Consider the following 17,877-nt stretch of genomic DNA (forward strand, 5'->3'; position numbering starts at 1 on the left):
CATCTGTTTTAGTAAATCCTGAAAGCAGGGCTGGGGCCCACTGTGAGCTCCTTGCTGTCTGGAAGCCGGCACACGAGGAACACCGCTTGTTTGCATAAATAGCGGGTCTCTTTGGAAACACGGCTGTGAACTTTACTGTGGCTTAGTGGACTAGACGTGGGAGCGAGTGGGGAAGGGCGTGCAGGTCTGGAGCTGTGTGTCTGCCTGGCCGCGTGGGCGCTGGGAGCCCCGACCCCGTCCCCCCCCCCCTCCCCGAGCCAGCCCTGGTGCTGTCTTCCTTCCCTTTCCTGGTTGCACTTGCATTAGGACGAGAAGCCACCGGCCGACAAGAGCACGAGTCCTTCTCGCCATCACATAGGGTGCGTGTTTCTTCAAACGGTTCAGCCATTGGGGCGACTGGAGTCTGTCCGTGGCCAGCTACGGTGGCCCCACCACCTCCGTGGCCCCGCTGGGCGGTGTCCCAAAGGCTTCCAGCCACAAGCCTGGGACGTTCGTAGTGATGCCGCCGTTGGAGCAGCTGGGACGCCACAGAAACACGCACATACGTGGCTGTGGTTGCCGTGGCAGGGGTTGAGGGGAGCGGGGCCCAGGCGTGAGTCTTCCCGACCCCACATCTCTCAGCGGCAGCCGCGGTCCCCAGCAGGTGCCCGGCCAGGAGGGCGGTGACTGTGGCCGCGGCCTCGTAGGCGTCGCGGTGGAAGGGAGGGACACGTAGAGAAACGGACAGATGGAGAAAAGACGCGCTTGTCCGCTTCCGTGGAGAGAATGTGAAGCAAAGCACAGGAGGTTCAAGAGTCTAGGAGACCCGGGGAGGAAGGGCCCCTCGCTCCCATTTGGCATTTAAGGAGTCGGAGAGGCGGAGACGGCACTTCTGAAGTTGGAGAAGGGGAGGCAGGAGCGCAGATGACGCGCGAGATTGTGTCTAAGCTCTGTTCAGTGCTCAGACTTGCTGACCGGGACTAAGAGCACGCAGGGAAACACGGTGGACTGGAGCCATTTCTCGGCCTCATGGTGTTGACTTATGGGGCCCAGTAATTCCCCTTGATGGGGGTTTTCCTGCATATTGAACGTGTGTGACGGGTCCCACCATGCCCCACCTGGTCTCACTGTCACAGATGTCTCCGGCACTGCTGGACGTCGGGGTGGGGTGCAGAATCCCCCTGCCCATTGAGACAGTGGGGCAAGGAAGGCTCCCCCTGGGATGCCAGAAGGGGAATGGGCCCGGGGACAGAGACAGCACCCCTTGTGTCCCGAGATGCCGGCCCCCGTGTCTCCAGGGATGTCAGCCCCGTGTGTCCGGAGATGCCAACTCTCATGTGTCCAGGGAAGCTAGCCCTTTTGTTCTTTTCATCTGGTTCCATTTTATTCCAAATCTAACTGCTTGCGATTGCCAAAAGCCTCACATCCTGAGGACGAAGCCTCAGGGACCATCTGAGTCCCAGGCGCACACACGCATGCACGCTGGCTGGGTGTCCCCGCATTGCACGGTGGCGCATGTTTCCGTGGTAATGATGGGGAGGGGTTCCTGGAGCCGTGGGGCTGCTGCAGCAGAGGTGCTTTCGGACACGAGGCAGAGAGCACACCTGCCGCCCGGAGGGCTGGAGCCGCGAGTCAGCCCCGCGGTAATTACCCATGATGTTGCTCCGTGATGGATTCGTTTAGGGCTTCTGGCTGCGAAAATAAAAAAGCCTCAAAAAAAACTTTGAAACAACCGTGATTTATGAGTTTAAGAGTCCCACTTAGGTAAAAACAATGAACTGAAAAGTGTCCTTTTTTACTCCAGCGTGGAGAAGGAGGCAGTGTGTGGTGATAGGATTGCCAGCTTAATTCCTTCAGCAAATTATTCAAAAGGAGAAGCGCAGACAAGACAGAGACATGAACTTACAGAAAACAAGATAACTGGCAACTCCGTGCATTTTTATGGTCGGCCCCACATCGGGCGTACCGTGACTTAGGGACGGTACGCACCGTCCAGGGTCGTGCCTGTGAAATGCACACGCTTGCGTCGCTGTCGCCAGTCCTTGCCCTTTCTATGGAACGAATGAGACCCTCTGCCGCCGCACTCACTGTGGGAAGACGGTGGTGCGGGATGTGTGGGAAGTAGATGTGGAGACTGTCCCGGGTTGTTTAAAATGCAGGAGGCGGAGCAGCGGGAGCTCTGACCGCGGCTACATGTTGCTGCGCCGCAGGCACTTTGAGTTACATAGTTTCATTAAGTTGTTCAGCTTTTTTTTTTTTTTAAGAGTTTATGTATCTATTTGACAGAGAGAGAGAGAGAGAGCACAAGCAGGGGGAGAGGGAGAAGCGGGCTCCCCGCTGAGCAGAGAGCCCGACGCGGGGCTCGATCCCAGGACCCTGAGATCACGACCTGAGCCAAAGGTGGACACTTAACTGCCTGAGCCCCCCCAGGAGCCCCGAAATGTTAACATTCTTAAAAAACTAGAGAATTTCGGCAATTATAGATTTCCGAGGTGAATTATTTTGTTCTGCTTAAAAAACTTGGCTAGTTTTTATGTTTTTTGTTTTTGGTTTTTTAATTTAAAAGAACGTGTCTGAGTCCGCTACATGATTCAAACACGCTGTTTCCTCCAAGTCTGCACGCAGGTGCGTTTCCCGCCGAGCTCCCCGCATTCTAGGTCGCCGCACCTCTGCGTGCCCGGCCGTGGCCTGGGAGGCCACAGGGCGCCGTGGGCTCTGCCCATGCGCTGCTCGCTCCGGGGTCTGTCTTTGTGCCTGTCTGCCTCGTGGGCACCTTTGCTCCGTGCCCCAAGCCCCGGGGAGTGTGTTGGTGTCCGGGTAGTACTGGCCTCCTACAACGTGTTGGAACGTGTCGTCTCTTTTATTTATATATTTTTGAAGGGTCTGTGAAGTTATTGGTGTTAATTCTTGTCCAAACATGTGGTAGAATTCACCAGAGAGGTCATCTGGTGCTGGGCTTTGCTTCCTGGGAAGTCTTCTGGCCGCTGGCTCCGTGCCTCCACGTGCTGCAGACCCGTTCAGGACCGTCCCGTTTCTTCGGAAGTCGGCCTTGGTAGCTGTGTTCCTGTAGGACTGTGTCCATCTCGTCTGGGTTACTAACGCGTTGGCCCACGATCATTCACACTGTTACAGTCCTTTCCGTTTCTTCTCATTCAGTGGTCATGGCCCCTCTTCCATTTCTGACCCCAGGGATTCGAGTCTCCTCCCCTTTGCTCTTGGTCACCCGAGCCGCAGCTTTCTCAGTTTGGGGGATCTTTTCAAAGAACCAGCTTTTTGTTGCACTGATTTTCTCTGCCATTTCTTTGTTTTATTTCTTTGTCTCTGCCCTATCTTTCTTCTCTTTTGCTAGCTTTGGTTTGCTCTTCTTTTTATAAGTTTGCTCTTTTTTTAAGTTTATAAAAGTTTGCCTTTCTTTTTATAAGTCCTTAAGGTGTAAGGTTATGTTATAGATTTGAGATTTTTTTTTTAAAGATTTTATTTATTCATTTGAGGGAGAGCAGGGGTTAGGGGAGAGGGACAAGTAGACGCCTGCTGAGCAGGGAGTCCGGCACGGGGTTCGATTCCAGGACCTGGAGATCATGACCTGACCTGACCAATCCAGCTGTCTAGGCGCCCGAGATCTTTTTAAATACAATACTAGAACTTTCCCTCTAAGTGCTACCTTAATTGTACAACTTAAGTTTTGTTAAATGTGTCCCTTCCTGCCTGTCCAAGTATTTTATAACCTCCCTGTGGTATTTTCTGGGACTGGTTATTTAGAAATGTTTTGTTTAATTTCTGCATATTTGTGAATTCTCAAATTTCCTTCTGTTACTGATTTCTAATTATATTCTGTTGTTAGAGAACATAGTTTGCATTGGCTTGATTCCCTTCAGGTTTGTTAAATCTTATTTTACTACCTAGAACACGGTCTGTCCGGGAACACATTGTCTGTAAGCCCTAGAAGAATGTGTCTCTTGCTGGAGGGGTGGAGTGTTCTAATGTGCTAGTTACGGTCGGCGGACGGCGCCATTTAAGTTTTCTGTTCCCCTCCTGGCCTGCCCAGTTCTTACATCCATTACCGAAAGTGGGTTATTGAAATCTCCAGTTAGTATTACTGACTTAGCTACTTTTTTTTTTCCCATTTCTGTAAGTTTCTGCTTTGTGTTTTTGGGGCTGTGTTTTTAGGTGCATAAACATTTAAAATAGATCGGCATTCCTTCTAAGGCAGCGCTGCCGACAAACAACACCCCTGCTGCGGGCTGAACCGGCTCCCCAGAAACAGGCCTGCTGGAGTCCTAGCCCGAAGCATCTCCGAGTGTGACCTTGTTTGGACGGAGTCTCTACGGGAGTCATCAAGTGTAGACGAGGTCCTTATGCTGGGCCCTGATCCAGTGCGCCTGGTCCTTATACGAAGAGATCAGGACACGGATGTGCACAGTGAGGGCGGCGGCAGGGAGGGCGCCTGAGGGAGGCTGCCTGCCCCGGGGCGGGGGGGGGGCGGCCCGCCGGAGACACCAGCCCTGCTCACACCGGCGTCCCCGGCCTTAAGCCACCAGGCTGCGGCGCAGCCCCACTAGCAAACTCATCCAGAAGCGACTTAAAAAAAACCAGTCCATGTCACCACCTTGATTCGAGCAAACATCCATCCCCGTTTGCTGTTTGTTTCCACGAGCTTGAGGCCATCCCTGCTGACGAATGACCTACTTGCAGAAGGGCAGCAGGACGAGGCCACGGGGACACAGACACTGGACGGAGCCTGCTGGCGGCCACCTGTGCCTGTTGTCCTTGGACGCCTTCCCGTCAGCCCCCGGGTCTCGCAGCCCTGGGTCCCGGCTGCAGCGTGCGGAGGGCCGGGCCTGTCAACCTCACCCTTAGGCACCGAAAGGGGAGCCTCTCCTGCTGACCTGGGATCACGCCCGACTCCGTTCTCTTCCCGATAAGGGTCATTCTTTAAAAAAAAAAAAAAGTATCTTTTTCTCCTTTGCCTTTAAATAAATCTAGGGATTTGAGCCAAAAACCTTGGTGTAGGAACAGTAATTCAAGAGTTTCCACGAAACGAAGTGGAGACCGAGAACGCACGAGCAGTTCACACCCCGCGTTTCTGTTTGCTCTTTCTCGACCGTGTTGGGCCAGTGTCGGGCAGCCCCGTGGGGAAGCGGGGCCCAGGCGTGGCCTCACGGTGGCCGGGGGGGAGGGGGGCTGGTCTCACCTTCCCTGCCATGGCCGGAAGCTCTAGGTGTCGGGAGGAGAGAAGGTGGATGAACGACCCAATTCAGCCACAGGCTCACCAGGCCTGACAGTGCGGCCTTTGTTGGCGGCCCCGGGGGCCATCCGAGGCCCCGAGGGGAGAAAGCTCTCGCTTCAGGCCGCGCCCGGGAAGGGGGAGCCGCGTCTCCACTTGGCTCACTGGGGGCTTTGACATGTTTGCTGTCCAAGCGGAATCAAAGCGAGTTAAGTTGGGGACGGTCTGTGCTGACTCTGTGTCAGGTGGCTGGAGTTGACTTCGAGTCCACACAGCAGGGCTGGGCCAGCCCTTGAGGGAGGCACGGGCCGGCACCTACTCCACCCGGCGTTAGCCTGGGTGAAAGTCAGACAGTAGAGACCGTTAGGACCTCCAGCGCCGAGGCCCTGGCTCGCCTCACTGCCCGGTGGTGTTCTAGCTCCGTGAAGACGCACGGTGCGACGTTTTAACCGCGGTCCTCCCCGACGCCGACATTGCGGGGTCTCTTTCCTAGTGACTTGCCTTGTCTGGCCGGGTGCGCAGACGGATGGACGCCCCTCTGGGGGCTTCCTCCCTCGGCTCCTTCCCAGTAATTAGTTTCTTTCCTGTGGCCCCCGCATCTCCGGCATCACGCTGCTTCTCGCTGCACGTGTCGGCTGAGCCGAGGGATGGTTCTGGAACGCGTGGTCGGTGTTTCCCGTTGCGAGCGGACGGGCCGTCTGAGTTGTCCCTGGAAGATGTGTCCGCCCTTGCGGAAGCCCCTGGCCTGCTGCACAGTCAGCCCTCCAGGCTGGGGGTTTTCTGGGCCCTGACTGCGGTTTTTCTCAGATCCTGGAAATTACACCTTTTCACGAGGATGCCACATCCAAGAGCGCCAGGCTTTGGTGAATAAAGTGCCCCCGCTAATTAAACAGCAGCCCTGCTTTGAAGTTGTCTAGATATGCCGGGAGTACATCAATTAAATCACAGCAAGCGTCCCTGATTCCGATCACAGGTAGAGATGAGTGGGTGGGGAGTGTGAGTAACAGAACATTCTGAGCGACACGGACCCAAACAGGAAGGTGGCCTGGACCCCAGTCCCAGAGCGTGGGTCGAGCTTCATTAGTAAATTTTGCCTAATGGTGTCTCTGCCGCTAATGAGCGCACCCGCGTCTCCGTGGAGAGGAGCCTGCGAACAGAACACGCCACGACCCAGCTCTGCGGAGACAGATTCCTCCTCCGACAGCGCGAGTCCCGGTGCCCCATCCGAGGCCCATGCTGCGAGCCGGCCCAGGGGTATTCCGTGGGACCGGGGCCTGGTTTGTGGTTTTCACACATTTCCCCGCCTCGGGGCAAGCTGGGCTCCGCCCTCCGCCCCAAAACCCCGACGACTTACCAAGCGTCACCAGACACCATTGGTGAATCTCGGCGTCGGGTCACCCTGCAGACGGCGGCCGCTTCATCCCGGCCAAGGGGACGCCCCGAGTTCCCGGGTCAGAGCCAGTATCCCCAAGCCTGGCGATTAAGGCCGGATCCAGCTCAAAACCCAGCTTCTCCCAAGTGACTTCAGTCTGAGCTGTCTGGCTGCCGCTGCGTCTTTGCGCGGCTTAGATGCGACCCAGCGGGTCTCCGGCCCCGCGGACCTGAGCCTCCCGCAGTCCTGCCCGGCTTCGGCCGAGTCAGGCGTCAGGAATGTGAGGGCGCTGGAGGTCGGCTCTCCCCGCCCTTCTTCACCGGCGAGCCTTGGTGGCGGGCTGGGACCGAGGGACGGACGCGGACTCGTTCTCCCCTGAGCTCTCCACGGAGGGTCGTAGGGAGCCGTGGGGCGTCACGAGGTCCCGTGTTGTGCATCTGCGTCTCCCCTTGTGTTAAGCCTTCCGTCACGGGTGCGGTCCGTCCGTCACAGGCCTGGGCCAGGTCATTGTTCTCACCCCGATCCGTGCAGTGACTGTGTCCTTGGCCTCTGCATCGGGTCTCTGCTTCCAGGCATTAAAGGGTAATTTTGACAGGAACCAAACTATGCATGTCACGTATCGTTGTATAAACCAGCCTCATTGAAATTGGACTCATATTAGGTGTTCTCCTCTCTCTAAACGTTAAAAAATAGTAATAATAATAAGGGGCTAATAATCACGCCGACCTGACACCAGCAATGGTTTCCGTGCTCCTGTCGCTTTGCCAGATACATAATAGTGACATTTTGATGGGTTTGGGGGAGAGTTTTGTGGCCATTTAGTTGGTTTTGGCTTGTGTTTATTTTTGGGGGTGTTTGCAAGCCTTCTGGGGGGCAGGAGAGACCCTTTGGAATCTGGAAATGTGGGCCTGTGCTGCCACCTGTCACCTGTCCCCAAGCTCGTATTTGGCCCAGTACCTCTGGCTTACACGTTTTGGGACGTGCGGCGTCCGACTTACTGCTGTGCAGGAGAATGGCGGTTTCTAACGTCAGACTCTCAATGGGCTCCTTATTTCTCGGTGGGAAGCAGCAACAGGGCCCGGTTGTGCTCAAACTACAGGCGTCCGCACGAAGGAACGTGGCCGTGGGCTGTTCCGCATTTATTCACGTAGGTGACTTGTCTCGGGGCCTCTGGGGTCCGCCTGGTGGGCGCCTTGAAACTTCATCCGTGTCTCCAACACGCACCTGGCGCTCTGCCGCCGCAGTGCCTGCGCTGAATTTTACTGAATCTTAATGGAAATGTTTAGGGCAAAGCTGGAGGCTGGAAGAAACAAGAGATTAACCCCCGTTTCCGTGCTGACCAGCACGACCTTTTCCGACAGAACCTTCCCGTTTCTCCAGGGCCAGCAGAGCTTGGCGATCGTCTCAGGCACCTCCCCGCGGGCAGTGCGCTGGTCTGGGCGGCGCCTCGGGTGCGGGGGAGGTACATGATTCGGGCCTGGGAGTCGCCCGGAGCAGCCGGCGTCCTCCACGGTGCGGCCGGGCGAGTCGTGCTCGCCTCTCCTTGGGCTGCGTTTACTTCACGGCTTCACACCACTGGCCCTTTTCTCGGCAGTGACTAGCGCTCACGCCTCTCCCAGGGTGTGTACACAGGGCAAGTATGTGTGATTTCCTGCGGCCTCTCTGCCCTTACACGGTGCTGACGGACGGTACGTGTAAGGTGCCGACTTGCCTTTGCGGAACCAGCTGGAGTGCGATTCTTGAGCACGGACGCGTCGACTGCCTCGTAGAGCTGCTGCCCGTCCCAGGGACGCAGCCCCCGATGTCTGACCGCTGTTTCCGGTCCCCTGGGCTGGGTCATGAGTCAGGGGAGAACGCTAGGTCTGCTCCGGGAGGGATATGCCGTTTGGGGTCGTCTCAGAGAATCGGGTGGTACTTCCGAGGGGTTGGTTGGGGATGTGTGACGAGAGCTGGCTTCGGACGGCCGGAGGAGTTTGGACGGGAAGTGATAGGAAGAGGGAACCGTCCTTCAGTGGCCGCAGGAAGCCCGGGCCGGGGCAGAAACAGCCTCTTGCCGGCTGTCGGCTGTCGGGGAGCCGGGGCTGGTACCCAAGGGCGCAGGCCCGTGGTCACCGGTGTGTCCTGGGATGCAGTTGCTGGTGGGAGGGACAGATCGGCAGAGTGACACCGGTGCCTCAAGGATCCGCCGGCCGCGCTCGTTCGGCTCCGCGGTTAGAGGGCCCCGTGCGCCTGGTTCTCTGCGGACCGCTCGAACCCGCTTTCAGAGCTCAGCGGCCTGGAGCAAGGCTTCACCCTGAGAGCGGCCTGGAGGGTCTGCTGCTTTGTCCCCTCTCGATTCTCATTTGAGAGACACAGTGGGGCGGCCCCATCCGTATCGAATCATAAACCGTCTCCTGTGGACGTCTTTAAACCCACGGTGGTAGACGCGCACGACCCACGGGTTCCTATCCCAGGCACGTCTGTGACCGCCGCTGTCCACTCCGAGAGCTGCTCCGTCGGTCTCCCCGGATGAGCCCGCCCCCACTGAACGCTAGCTCCGCCCACCCCCGCCCTGGGGTGCACCATCTGCCTGTGAGGTTGACGACGCTGGGGACCTTGTCGGCCACGGGTCGGTCCTTCCGTGTCCTGCTGTTTCCGTCAGCTTCGTCTGTGTGTCCCCGGGCAGGATCTCCTGTTTTCTAAACCAGGCGATGCTCGGCGTGGACGTTCCCTCACTGGTCGGCTTTGACGACACCAACCCGGGTCCGCTGGGCTGTGTTGTCGCAGCCACCTCTGGCGTCACCGGCTCTCCCCCGCCCTCCCCCGCCCCCGACTGGAGGGAGCGGGTCGAGGCCTGGCTGCCAGGTGACAGTCGGAAAGCGAAGGGACAGGAGCCACACGGGGACGTGGGGCCGGCGTGCGTCGTGCCCCCCGGCTTTCCCCCAGGACCCGGGGATGGGCGCCCACCTCCGTGTGCGGTGCTGCTGGTTCAGCAGACCAGACACGCACTTGCACGGGGTGTGGGTGAGTTTGGGGCGTCGCTCCTGGGACCCCGTCTCTACGGGGTGGGCTGCTGGTGCTGCGGGGTGAGACACTTCAGTCCTCACAGTCACGGCTCCCTCGGTCCGTGGCTGCCGGCCGCGAGCAGACCCGGGAGCCGGGCGCAGAAGGAGAGGCCTGGGAGGCTCCGCGGTTCGGGGTGGATTCGGAGCTGCGGGGCCAGTGTCCGGGGGGCGGCCTGTGGACGGGCTGCAGCGGGGCTTTGTCTCGGCCACCGGTGCTCCAGCCTCTCCCCGCCCTGCATGGGGCTCGGCGTCGGCTCCCACACTTCATCGGCGCGGGCTGCCAAGTGTCCACGCTCTGCCGCCCTGGGGGTCCCTGGTGCTTCCGTCCCATACCCCACGCTGCAGCAGCTCTGGAAACCGTGGGCAGCTGGGCGGGAACACGGTCGTGTCTGCTCGGGAAGCCGAGGAAAGGCCTTGCCCTGAGCTCTCACTGACGTTGTGCTGTGCTCTTCTGCCCAGGGGACCCGGAGGCTCCTGACCCGAGCGACGCTTTGGGACGACTGGACGGACCGGACAGCCCCCTCCCAACTCTGAAAGGTAAAGTGTGAGGAGCTCTGGGGGCAGGTGTTCGAGAGCGTCCTCGGGGTCCCACGAGAAAGGCCCCCCGCGGCGGGCACCTGTCCCGGAGGGGCGGCTGCGGACCCGGGGCGGGCACCAGGAGCCAGTGCTGGCCTGTCGGCAGGGGTGGTGGCCTGCCTGCCGCTGCACTGCCGTTAGAGCCATCTGGAAGGTGGCGGTGGCCGGGGACAGGGCATAGGGGGGCGGGCGGCCGCTGGAGGGAGGCAGCGGCCTTCAGGGGAGCTCCGTGGGCAGAGCCTGAGGGTCGGGACGCGTGGCCTGGCCGCTGTCGCCTGCGGACGGGTGTTCTTCCTGGGGTCACTCGTCACCCAGACGGGGCGGGTGGCCGGTGGGCGGCGGCGCAATCGTGGCAAGTTCTCTGTCTCGTGCTGCGCCTTTCCCGTGGGCCGCAGTCCGGGTCACCGTGGGCACAGGCACGCCGTGTCAGCCTCTCCGGGAGGCAGAGTCGACACAGCCCGCTTCCTCGGGGAGCTGGCTCTCCCCCTGCTGCACCCTCCGTCCCCGAGTCGTCTGAGATCACCGTCTCAGCCCAGCTGCCGTGACCAGACCCCGCACCTGGGCCGACACCTCAACGGGAACTCGCTCCCCAGAGTCCTGGCAGGGGGTCCAGCAGGGTCGGGTCTGGGGAGGCCTCTCTGCCGGGCGTGTGATGGGCGCTCTCCCGCTGCCCACGCGGCGGACAGAGGGCTGCTCTCCCTGTCGGGGCGCTGATCCCCCTTGTGGGGGCTCCTGGTGACCTAACGCCCCCAAACGTCCACCATCAAAGGCCATCCCCCAGGGGGCTCTAGGCCCTGAGATACACGGTTTGGGGAGACTCGGTACAAAGCCTGACGCCTGTCTATTAAAACAGGTTAGTTCTGCTAACCCTCCAATTATTCGAAAACCAGAAAGCCATCGTAATTTCTTAGGGCCTGCACATTCGAGGCTCCCATGACCCTGTAGGAAGGTGTTTTCCTCCAAGTGTCCACGGTGGGGTCTTCTGAGCATCGAGCAGCTGGGACTCATGTCTGCCGGCCTCGTCTAGGGGCTGACGCATCCCTGCAAGTCCCGAGAGGCTTCCAGGGTCACAGGGGCGCTCACCTCCCTCCTGGCTCTGGAACGCTCACCAGCGCGTGCGGTGAGCTGAGGGGTCACTTGGCTGAACCTAGGGCACCGGGCTCCCTGCTCTGTTGATGGCGATGGTGCGTAGACCTCGCTGTGACCTCACAGGGACCCAGAGTCCTCGTAGGGGCAGGCCTCCATCAGGACAGGGACGCGTCCCTGGGGAGCAGGGCCTGTGCTCTGGATGCTGGGTCTCGGGCAACATTTCTTAAGAAGGAAGATCGTTCTGGTGGTTTCGATTCTGAAATCATTTCTCAAAAGGCTGACTTAGCCCACAGTCCAGATGGCCCACACATATCCAGCTGCTGTGTGAGGCCCAGGCACATGCCGGGGACCCCAGAAGTCCAGCAGCATTGTGTGTGGTCTCTGCCTCCTGAGGTTTCCATGCTGGGGAGTCAGCATCCTGAGTCCTTGACGGAGCGGCTCGGAGGAAGAGACAGGGGTACGGTCCGCCGGAAGGAAGGGGAGGACGTCCCGGCAAAGGACAGGATGTTACTCTGAGAGCTGAAGAGCTGACGGGCAAGGAGCGGGTGTCCTGGGCCTTGGCGGCGCCCGTGCAAAGGCCCTGAGGTCAAGACGACTCATTGTCTTGGGGCAGCTGAGAGGAAGGGCTGGGGTAGCTGGGGTCAGCAGGAGCTAAACCTACACGGCCCAGTACCAAGGCCATCAGGCATGTGCGGGTCTTTAAATTTAAATCAATTAAAATAGAATTAAGATTCCAGCTCCTCAGTCCTCTGAGCTGCATTTCAAGTGGTCAGTGGCCACATGGGGCTCACGCAGTCATGGCCCAGATCTAGAGCATTCCCTCACCACAGAAAGTTGTGTCAGGCAGCCCAGGGGAGGACACACAGCTCCCCAGGTGGCAGAAGAAGGTTCTGTTATTCTGGGGAGCGCCGTTCTCCACCGTGCAAGATGCTGGCCTGGGGCACGGTGTCGCCAGATCCCGCTCTGAGACGATCGCCCTGGTGGCCTGGAGAGTGATGGCGGGACCGTGGAAGGGGCAGCAGGAGAGCGTGAAGGGGAAGACAGGCGGGAGGTGGCACCGGCTGAGGAGGCTGGACACACCCCTGCGAGCCCGTCCCGCGTGAGCTCAGCTGCAGACAGCAGTGCGCCTCGGGGAGCCGCGTTTGCAGCGGCCCCAGCCCCCCGCCCAGGTGCAGAGCGCAGGCCTCCAGGCTGGGTCTGTGGGGACAGAGGGACTGGGGTGGGGGGGCACCGCCCAGTCCCAGCTGTGCTGCCAGCAGCGTGGGGGGCAGAGGTCCCGCAGGTCCCCGGAGGGACGACGCCCTCCCTGCCTCGCTGGCCGAGGCGCGGAAGTGCCCGTCGGGGGCGCTCACAGGACTTATCCCCACCCGGCCACCGGCTCCAAACACGGAGGAGTCGGGTCTGTGCCTTGGGTGGTTTTCTTGGTCCTCCTTTTTGGTATTCGAGCAATTCCTCAAGCCCACAGCTGCATACTTTGTCACGCCGTCTGCTGAGTTCGGATTCGATGGCCTCTGGTCTGTTTTTGTTAACCTCATGGGATTGTGGGAAAACCAGGCTGCTTCCCGTCTACGGCTCGGAGGCATTTGGAAGCTTGTGTTCCCTTCTCCAGAGCACAGGAGCACCGTCTGCGCGGGCTCCCTGGTGAAGCAGGTGTATGTGGAGGTGTGTGCGCGTGCGTGTGTGCGTGCGTGTGTCTCGGCAGGTATTCTTGAACACATGTGTGCATGTGCGCGTGTGTGTCTCTGTGTGTCTGTGCCTGCGCGTGTGCCCGCGTGTGTATGCGTGTGTCCCAGTATGTATTCTTGCACATGTGTGTACGTGCGTGTGTCTGTGCTTGGATGTTTGCATGCGTCTGTGTGTACACGTGTGTGTCTGTGTGTGTGTGTGCGCGCACTGTGACGGGACAGCAGGCCCAGTGCCCCTAGTCGTCGGAGGGACGGGGTCTCAATGTGCGGTGCCCACCAGGCACCAGTGGCAGGACGCGTGTGCTGTGTGGCAGGTGTGGCCGTCAGCATCAACCCCTGTTCCAGGTGACGGGACCTCAGCCACCCCTTGGGGACAGGATCCCCGAGAACGGCCATGGGGAGCCTCAGGGACCCCAGTCGTTCCCTTATGGCCCTGTTCTCTGGCTCCTTCCTGTGACGTTATTCTTCTCGGGTTGTGGCTCTGCCCTTCTCTCTGCTCCCCGGCCTCCTGCTACGCTCAGTGACAGGAGTTGGCCTGGCCGTGCCGGGCTCACTAATCCCCATGCTTTTCTGTGCCACTCCAGGGAGCGTCCTTGCTTGGCCCTTTTGGCTGAAATCGTACAGAAAGTTCAGAACAGCCGGACGGCCCGTGGGAGCCACTTCCTTACTCCGGTCGGCGTTTGTGCGGGCCCCACCCCTCCCCCCATCTCTCTAGAACCGCCGGCGGATAAAGACAGCCGCTGGGCCGGGCCCTCGGAGGGAGAACCGCGGTGCGTCCTCCGAGCAGACTCGGATCTGGGCACGAGGTCCGAGTGTAGACGGCGTCTGTGCTCGGGTCCCCTGCACCACAGAGAGGGCGTCACGTATGTAGGGTCGGTGGCCGGTCCTGAGACAGATCCCCGAGCAAAAAGCCTGCGTAGGGAATAAACACGACAGACATGGTGACTTACAGCTGAAAAGTTTGCCTGAAATTCCCGCGTGCCAGGGCCCGTCCCCACAGGCCTGCAGCCAGCCCGCGGGCTCCAGGAAAAGTGCTGCCTCAGCGCCGGGTGGGTGTTCGCCCGGAGCCCGTGTTCCGGGCTGCGTAGACACGCGGGTGAGACGGTGGGCGGCGTTCTGTCACTCGCTGGTGCTGGCGTGACGCCTGCCGAAGGTACCTCCGGCCCGGCGGCTGTTTGCTCTTGCGTTCCAAGGCTGTATTTCAAGCGCATCTGTGACACGTCTCGGGTTTTGTAAAATCAGTGCTTTGGAATGTTTGTGGGAAGTGGATCGCTTCTGAGAGCCTGGGGGCGGTGCTGCTGGGCTGCTGCGGCCGGGCCTCTCCCAGCACAGCCCATGGGCTCCTGTCCCCAGGGGCTTCTAAATCACGGGGCAGACGTCCACCCTTACCCACCGGGCCGCCCCTGCCATGTGCAGCGTTCCCGGGGCAGAGGGAACAGAAAAATCAGCAGAGCTCTGCGTTGGCGTGGATGAGGCCCCTTGCTCTGCTGCCCGAGCCTTGGGTTCCCGACTCCTGTGGGACGCAAGGATTGAGGAGCGTGTGTGATGGGGGCGTTTCCGGAACTGCCGATGTGAGCGTGTGACGGTCTCCTGGAGTTTGACGCAGGTATGAGGATGCCAAGCTGACGGGTGACGTTGAGAGCTCACCCTCTGTTGCAGACACAGGGTCAAGGGCTCTGAGTCCAGTGCCGCTCCCCGTGGTGGTGGGGGGCACTTACGGATCTGCCTCGCTCCTTCCCGTCACCAGGAGTCCACCGAGCTGGGTGGGCCGCCCAGGACGTGGCCAGACTGCACAGTGCTAGGAGAGAACCGTGGGGAGGTGGTGGCCTGTCACACGGGCTCCTTCATTCCTCCATCCCTACCCTCTGCTGCAGCTCCCGAGGGCTCTCGTACCCAGCAACCACAGACGGGGTGTTTCAAGCCACAGAAATCTGTCTCCCAGTTCTGGAGGCCAGATGTCCACCAGGCTGCATCTCTCACATCTCTGCCCCTGTTGTCACACGGTCTTCTCTGTGTGTCTCTGCCCAGATGTCCCTCTTCTGAGAGGGACGTGAGCCCTTGCACGAGGACCCACCCACATGACCTCATCTTAATGTGATTACATCTGCCGCGACTCTGCTTCCAAATAAGGGCACATTCTCAGGTTCCGGGGATGAGGCGCCAACACGTCACTGGGGCCACTGTTGACCGCATGACAGGACGGACCCCTGCCCTGCACTGTTCTCGGGACCGCACGTTTCCTTGGCTCCTGTTTGCCCACGCTCTCTCGTGCCGTCATTCCTGCTCTCGCTCCTCCCCGTGGCTCCTCCGCTCGTCTGCCCCACGCTGCTGCCCCCATCTGCCGCCGGTTCTGCGCAGACCACTGGACAGCTCAGCAGGGACGTCTGAGCCGGAGTGACCCACTGCCCCGGCCCCCGGCTGATTTATTGACCCATAAATGCTTTCCCTAGAAAAGAGCCCTTTACGTGCTCTGGCGGGGCTCTCTGGGTCTCCTCCTCACCTGCCTGGCCAGGCGGGTTGTCTGTTTTATCTTCCCCCAGTCAAAGCCCTGCGGCCTGCGACCCCTCGCGCGCAGCTTTCCTTGTCTCCTTCCCGGACCAGTCAGCGTGGCCTGGGAACAAGGGACTCCTCAGACGCCTAGATAGTCTGACCAAGTCCGCGGACTTGTGGGCGGTCAGCAGGGACTTTAAGAAAACAAACACACACGGTCATCACTGATCTGTCTGCGAGGCAGGCGCGGCGTCCCACGGTGACGGCTTCTCCCGTTGCCTCTGCCTTCGGTGTGTTTTCACGCTTGGACTCGGCGCCGCTGTCCGGAGTTAGGGGTGAGCAGAGAGCTGGCCACGGAGTCCATTAGCATGGTGGTTAGAAGTCGCCGTGCTGTGCAGCAGGAGACACGCTCTTGGCGATGACACGGGAAGACTTCTGTCCTCCCTCTCCCGCTGTGGGGCCCCGGCTGACCCGTCCGCCAGGTCCTCGGTTGTCTGGGTTTGCCCACTTGGGCTGTTCAGTTGTGTCTGGAGAAGTTTGGGGGCGCACCCAGAGCGAGCCTTGTGAGCTAGAAGAGAGGTCAGCAAAAGTTAGTACGGACCCCGTATTTTGCACAAATGAGAAATGAAGCTGGGAGTTTAAATGGGCGCCTGGGAACAGAGCCGAGGGCCGAGGCAGCGCTGTACTTCACCCTGAAAGAACTTTCTTTCTGGCTTTCATGACGGCCCCCGAGAATTAGCGGTGGTTACAGCGTTGGACCGAACTAACGTGGCCGCCGTCCCACTTAAATTATATACAAATGTTCCATAAGAATGAGTAAAAGAGGTCACTGCTTAGATGAGGTTGCAGAGAGAGAGTGAGAAGGAGGAATGCCCAGGGGCCAGGAAGAGACAGGAGGAGAGTTGTGACGGCCTTGGGCAGGATCAGCTGGAGGTGGTTCCGCTCTGTCTGCAGCCTGGGAAAATGTCCCGGGTTTCGGTCATCCGAGACAAAGAGTTGTCTCCTGCAGGTGTCACTGCTCACGGCATGGGCTCCCCGGCCACAAAAGACGGTGTCCCCATGGGGCTCTGGGTGGATCCCCGGACTCCAGAGGAGGAGGAGCACCAGGAAGTCTGGGCACCTTGACAAAAGTGGGGGTGGGCAGTGGGGTTCTGCGGGTGCATCAGATTCTCCAGATGCTGGAAGACCCCCCACCCGTTCCCCCAGCCCTGAGCATAAATGCCCGTTAGAGAGAATACCCAGGAGGGGGAAATGCTAGCTGAGATCCCATGAATAAACAAATCCCTGCATGTCACGATTTCACTTGGAATCGGAGGTATTACATTTCCTTCAATCAGAAGAAATAGGAATCGCAACAAAAATCAAATTTGCCTTTAGGAAAATGAAAGAATTTACTCTTCCTACTCCCTCAATAAGGCCTCTGAATGATCATTCTGCTACAGAGGCTGTTCTGGAAGGCTCAGCTGCAGCAGGAGTCTTGGGTTTCAGGGTCAAACTGGAGGGAACCTGGGAGGTGCAGAGAGCTGAGTGTGGTAGGTGAGCCTATGGCAACAAGCTAGGAGACCCAGGGACTACAGCCCTCGCCTGAACCTTGGCTCAAAGGGGCAAGCACAGAAGCCACTACCATGAGGAATCACACTCAGACCCACACCTCAGGAAACCCAGGTTATGTGATGGGAAAGTTCTCGGGGAATCCCAGGCCCTAGAAAACATGAAACATGAAAATTTGGCACTGCCAGTCCTGAAAGGGTTCCCGCAGGAAAACCAGCCCTACAGTGGAAAATTACAAAGCACAGTTGGAGAGGCTTAGGATGAGTGGTGAGCTAGTAAACAAGGAAGCCAGAAGGATTAAAGATAAAGGAAGAAAAGGCCGTGGTGGGTTTGAAAACCAAACAGACCTTCTAGAAATAAAAAAATGTAGTCAGAGAACTGAGAAAATTGATGGGCAGGTCAAGGAGCAGAGGGTGCACAGCTGGAGATTAAAAGAGGGAATTAAAAGCAGTGAAGTGCACTGAGGAACCACAGACAGGAGGACGTTCGGCATCTGACTGGAAGATTTCCGAGGAGAGACAAAAGGGGCTGTAGAAACAATGAGGGACTGATGGGGAATTTTACAGAATTATGGAATTGGGAATGGTACTAAGACCCATTAATGCTACATGCAAATAAATCCACAGCTAGGGATACATGGGAATGGCAAAGACAGAGGGGAACTATGGAAAAGCAGCCTACGAGGGGAAAGGTCGGATAACCCACAAAGGAATGAGAACTAGCTTGACTTGCAGCCCTCAACACAAGCCCGGAGACGCCAGTGTAACCTCCAGTCTAGAATTCCATACCCAGCTAAACTGTCACCCTCGGACCAGGACTGAGGGTGTTTACAGCCTCAGTCTTTTACCTAAAGAGCAAATATGAATC

The 17,877-nt window shown here is 58.9% G+C and overlaps 1 protein-coding gene across 1 annotated transcript in view; it reads left to right on the forward strand.

Moving 5' to 3' along the window:
• ROR2 (receptor tyrosine kinase like orphan receptor 2) overlaps positions 1 to 17,877 on the forward strand; it is a 138,804-nt gene that overhangs the window by 94,667 nt on the left and 26,260 nt on the right. Inside the window, exon 2 of the mRNA XM_082696581.1 lies at positions 10,079 to 10,156. Coding sequence (XP_082552707.1) covers positions 10,079 to 10,156 — 78 coding nt within the window. The remainder of the gene's footprint in view (positions 1 to 10,078; positions 10,157 to 17,877) is intronic.

Source organism: Mustela nivalis, assembly GCF_964662115.1.
Source record: "Mustela nivalis genome assembly, chromosome: 13".
NCBI classification, from domain to species: Eukaryota; Metazoa; Chordata; class Mammalia; order Carnivora; family Mustelidae; genus Mustela; species Mustela nivalis.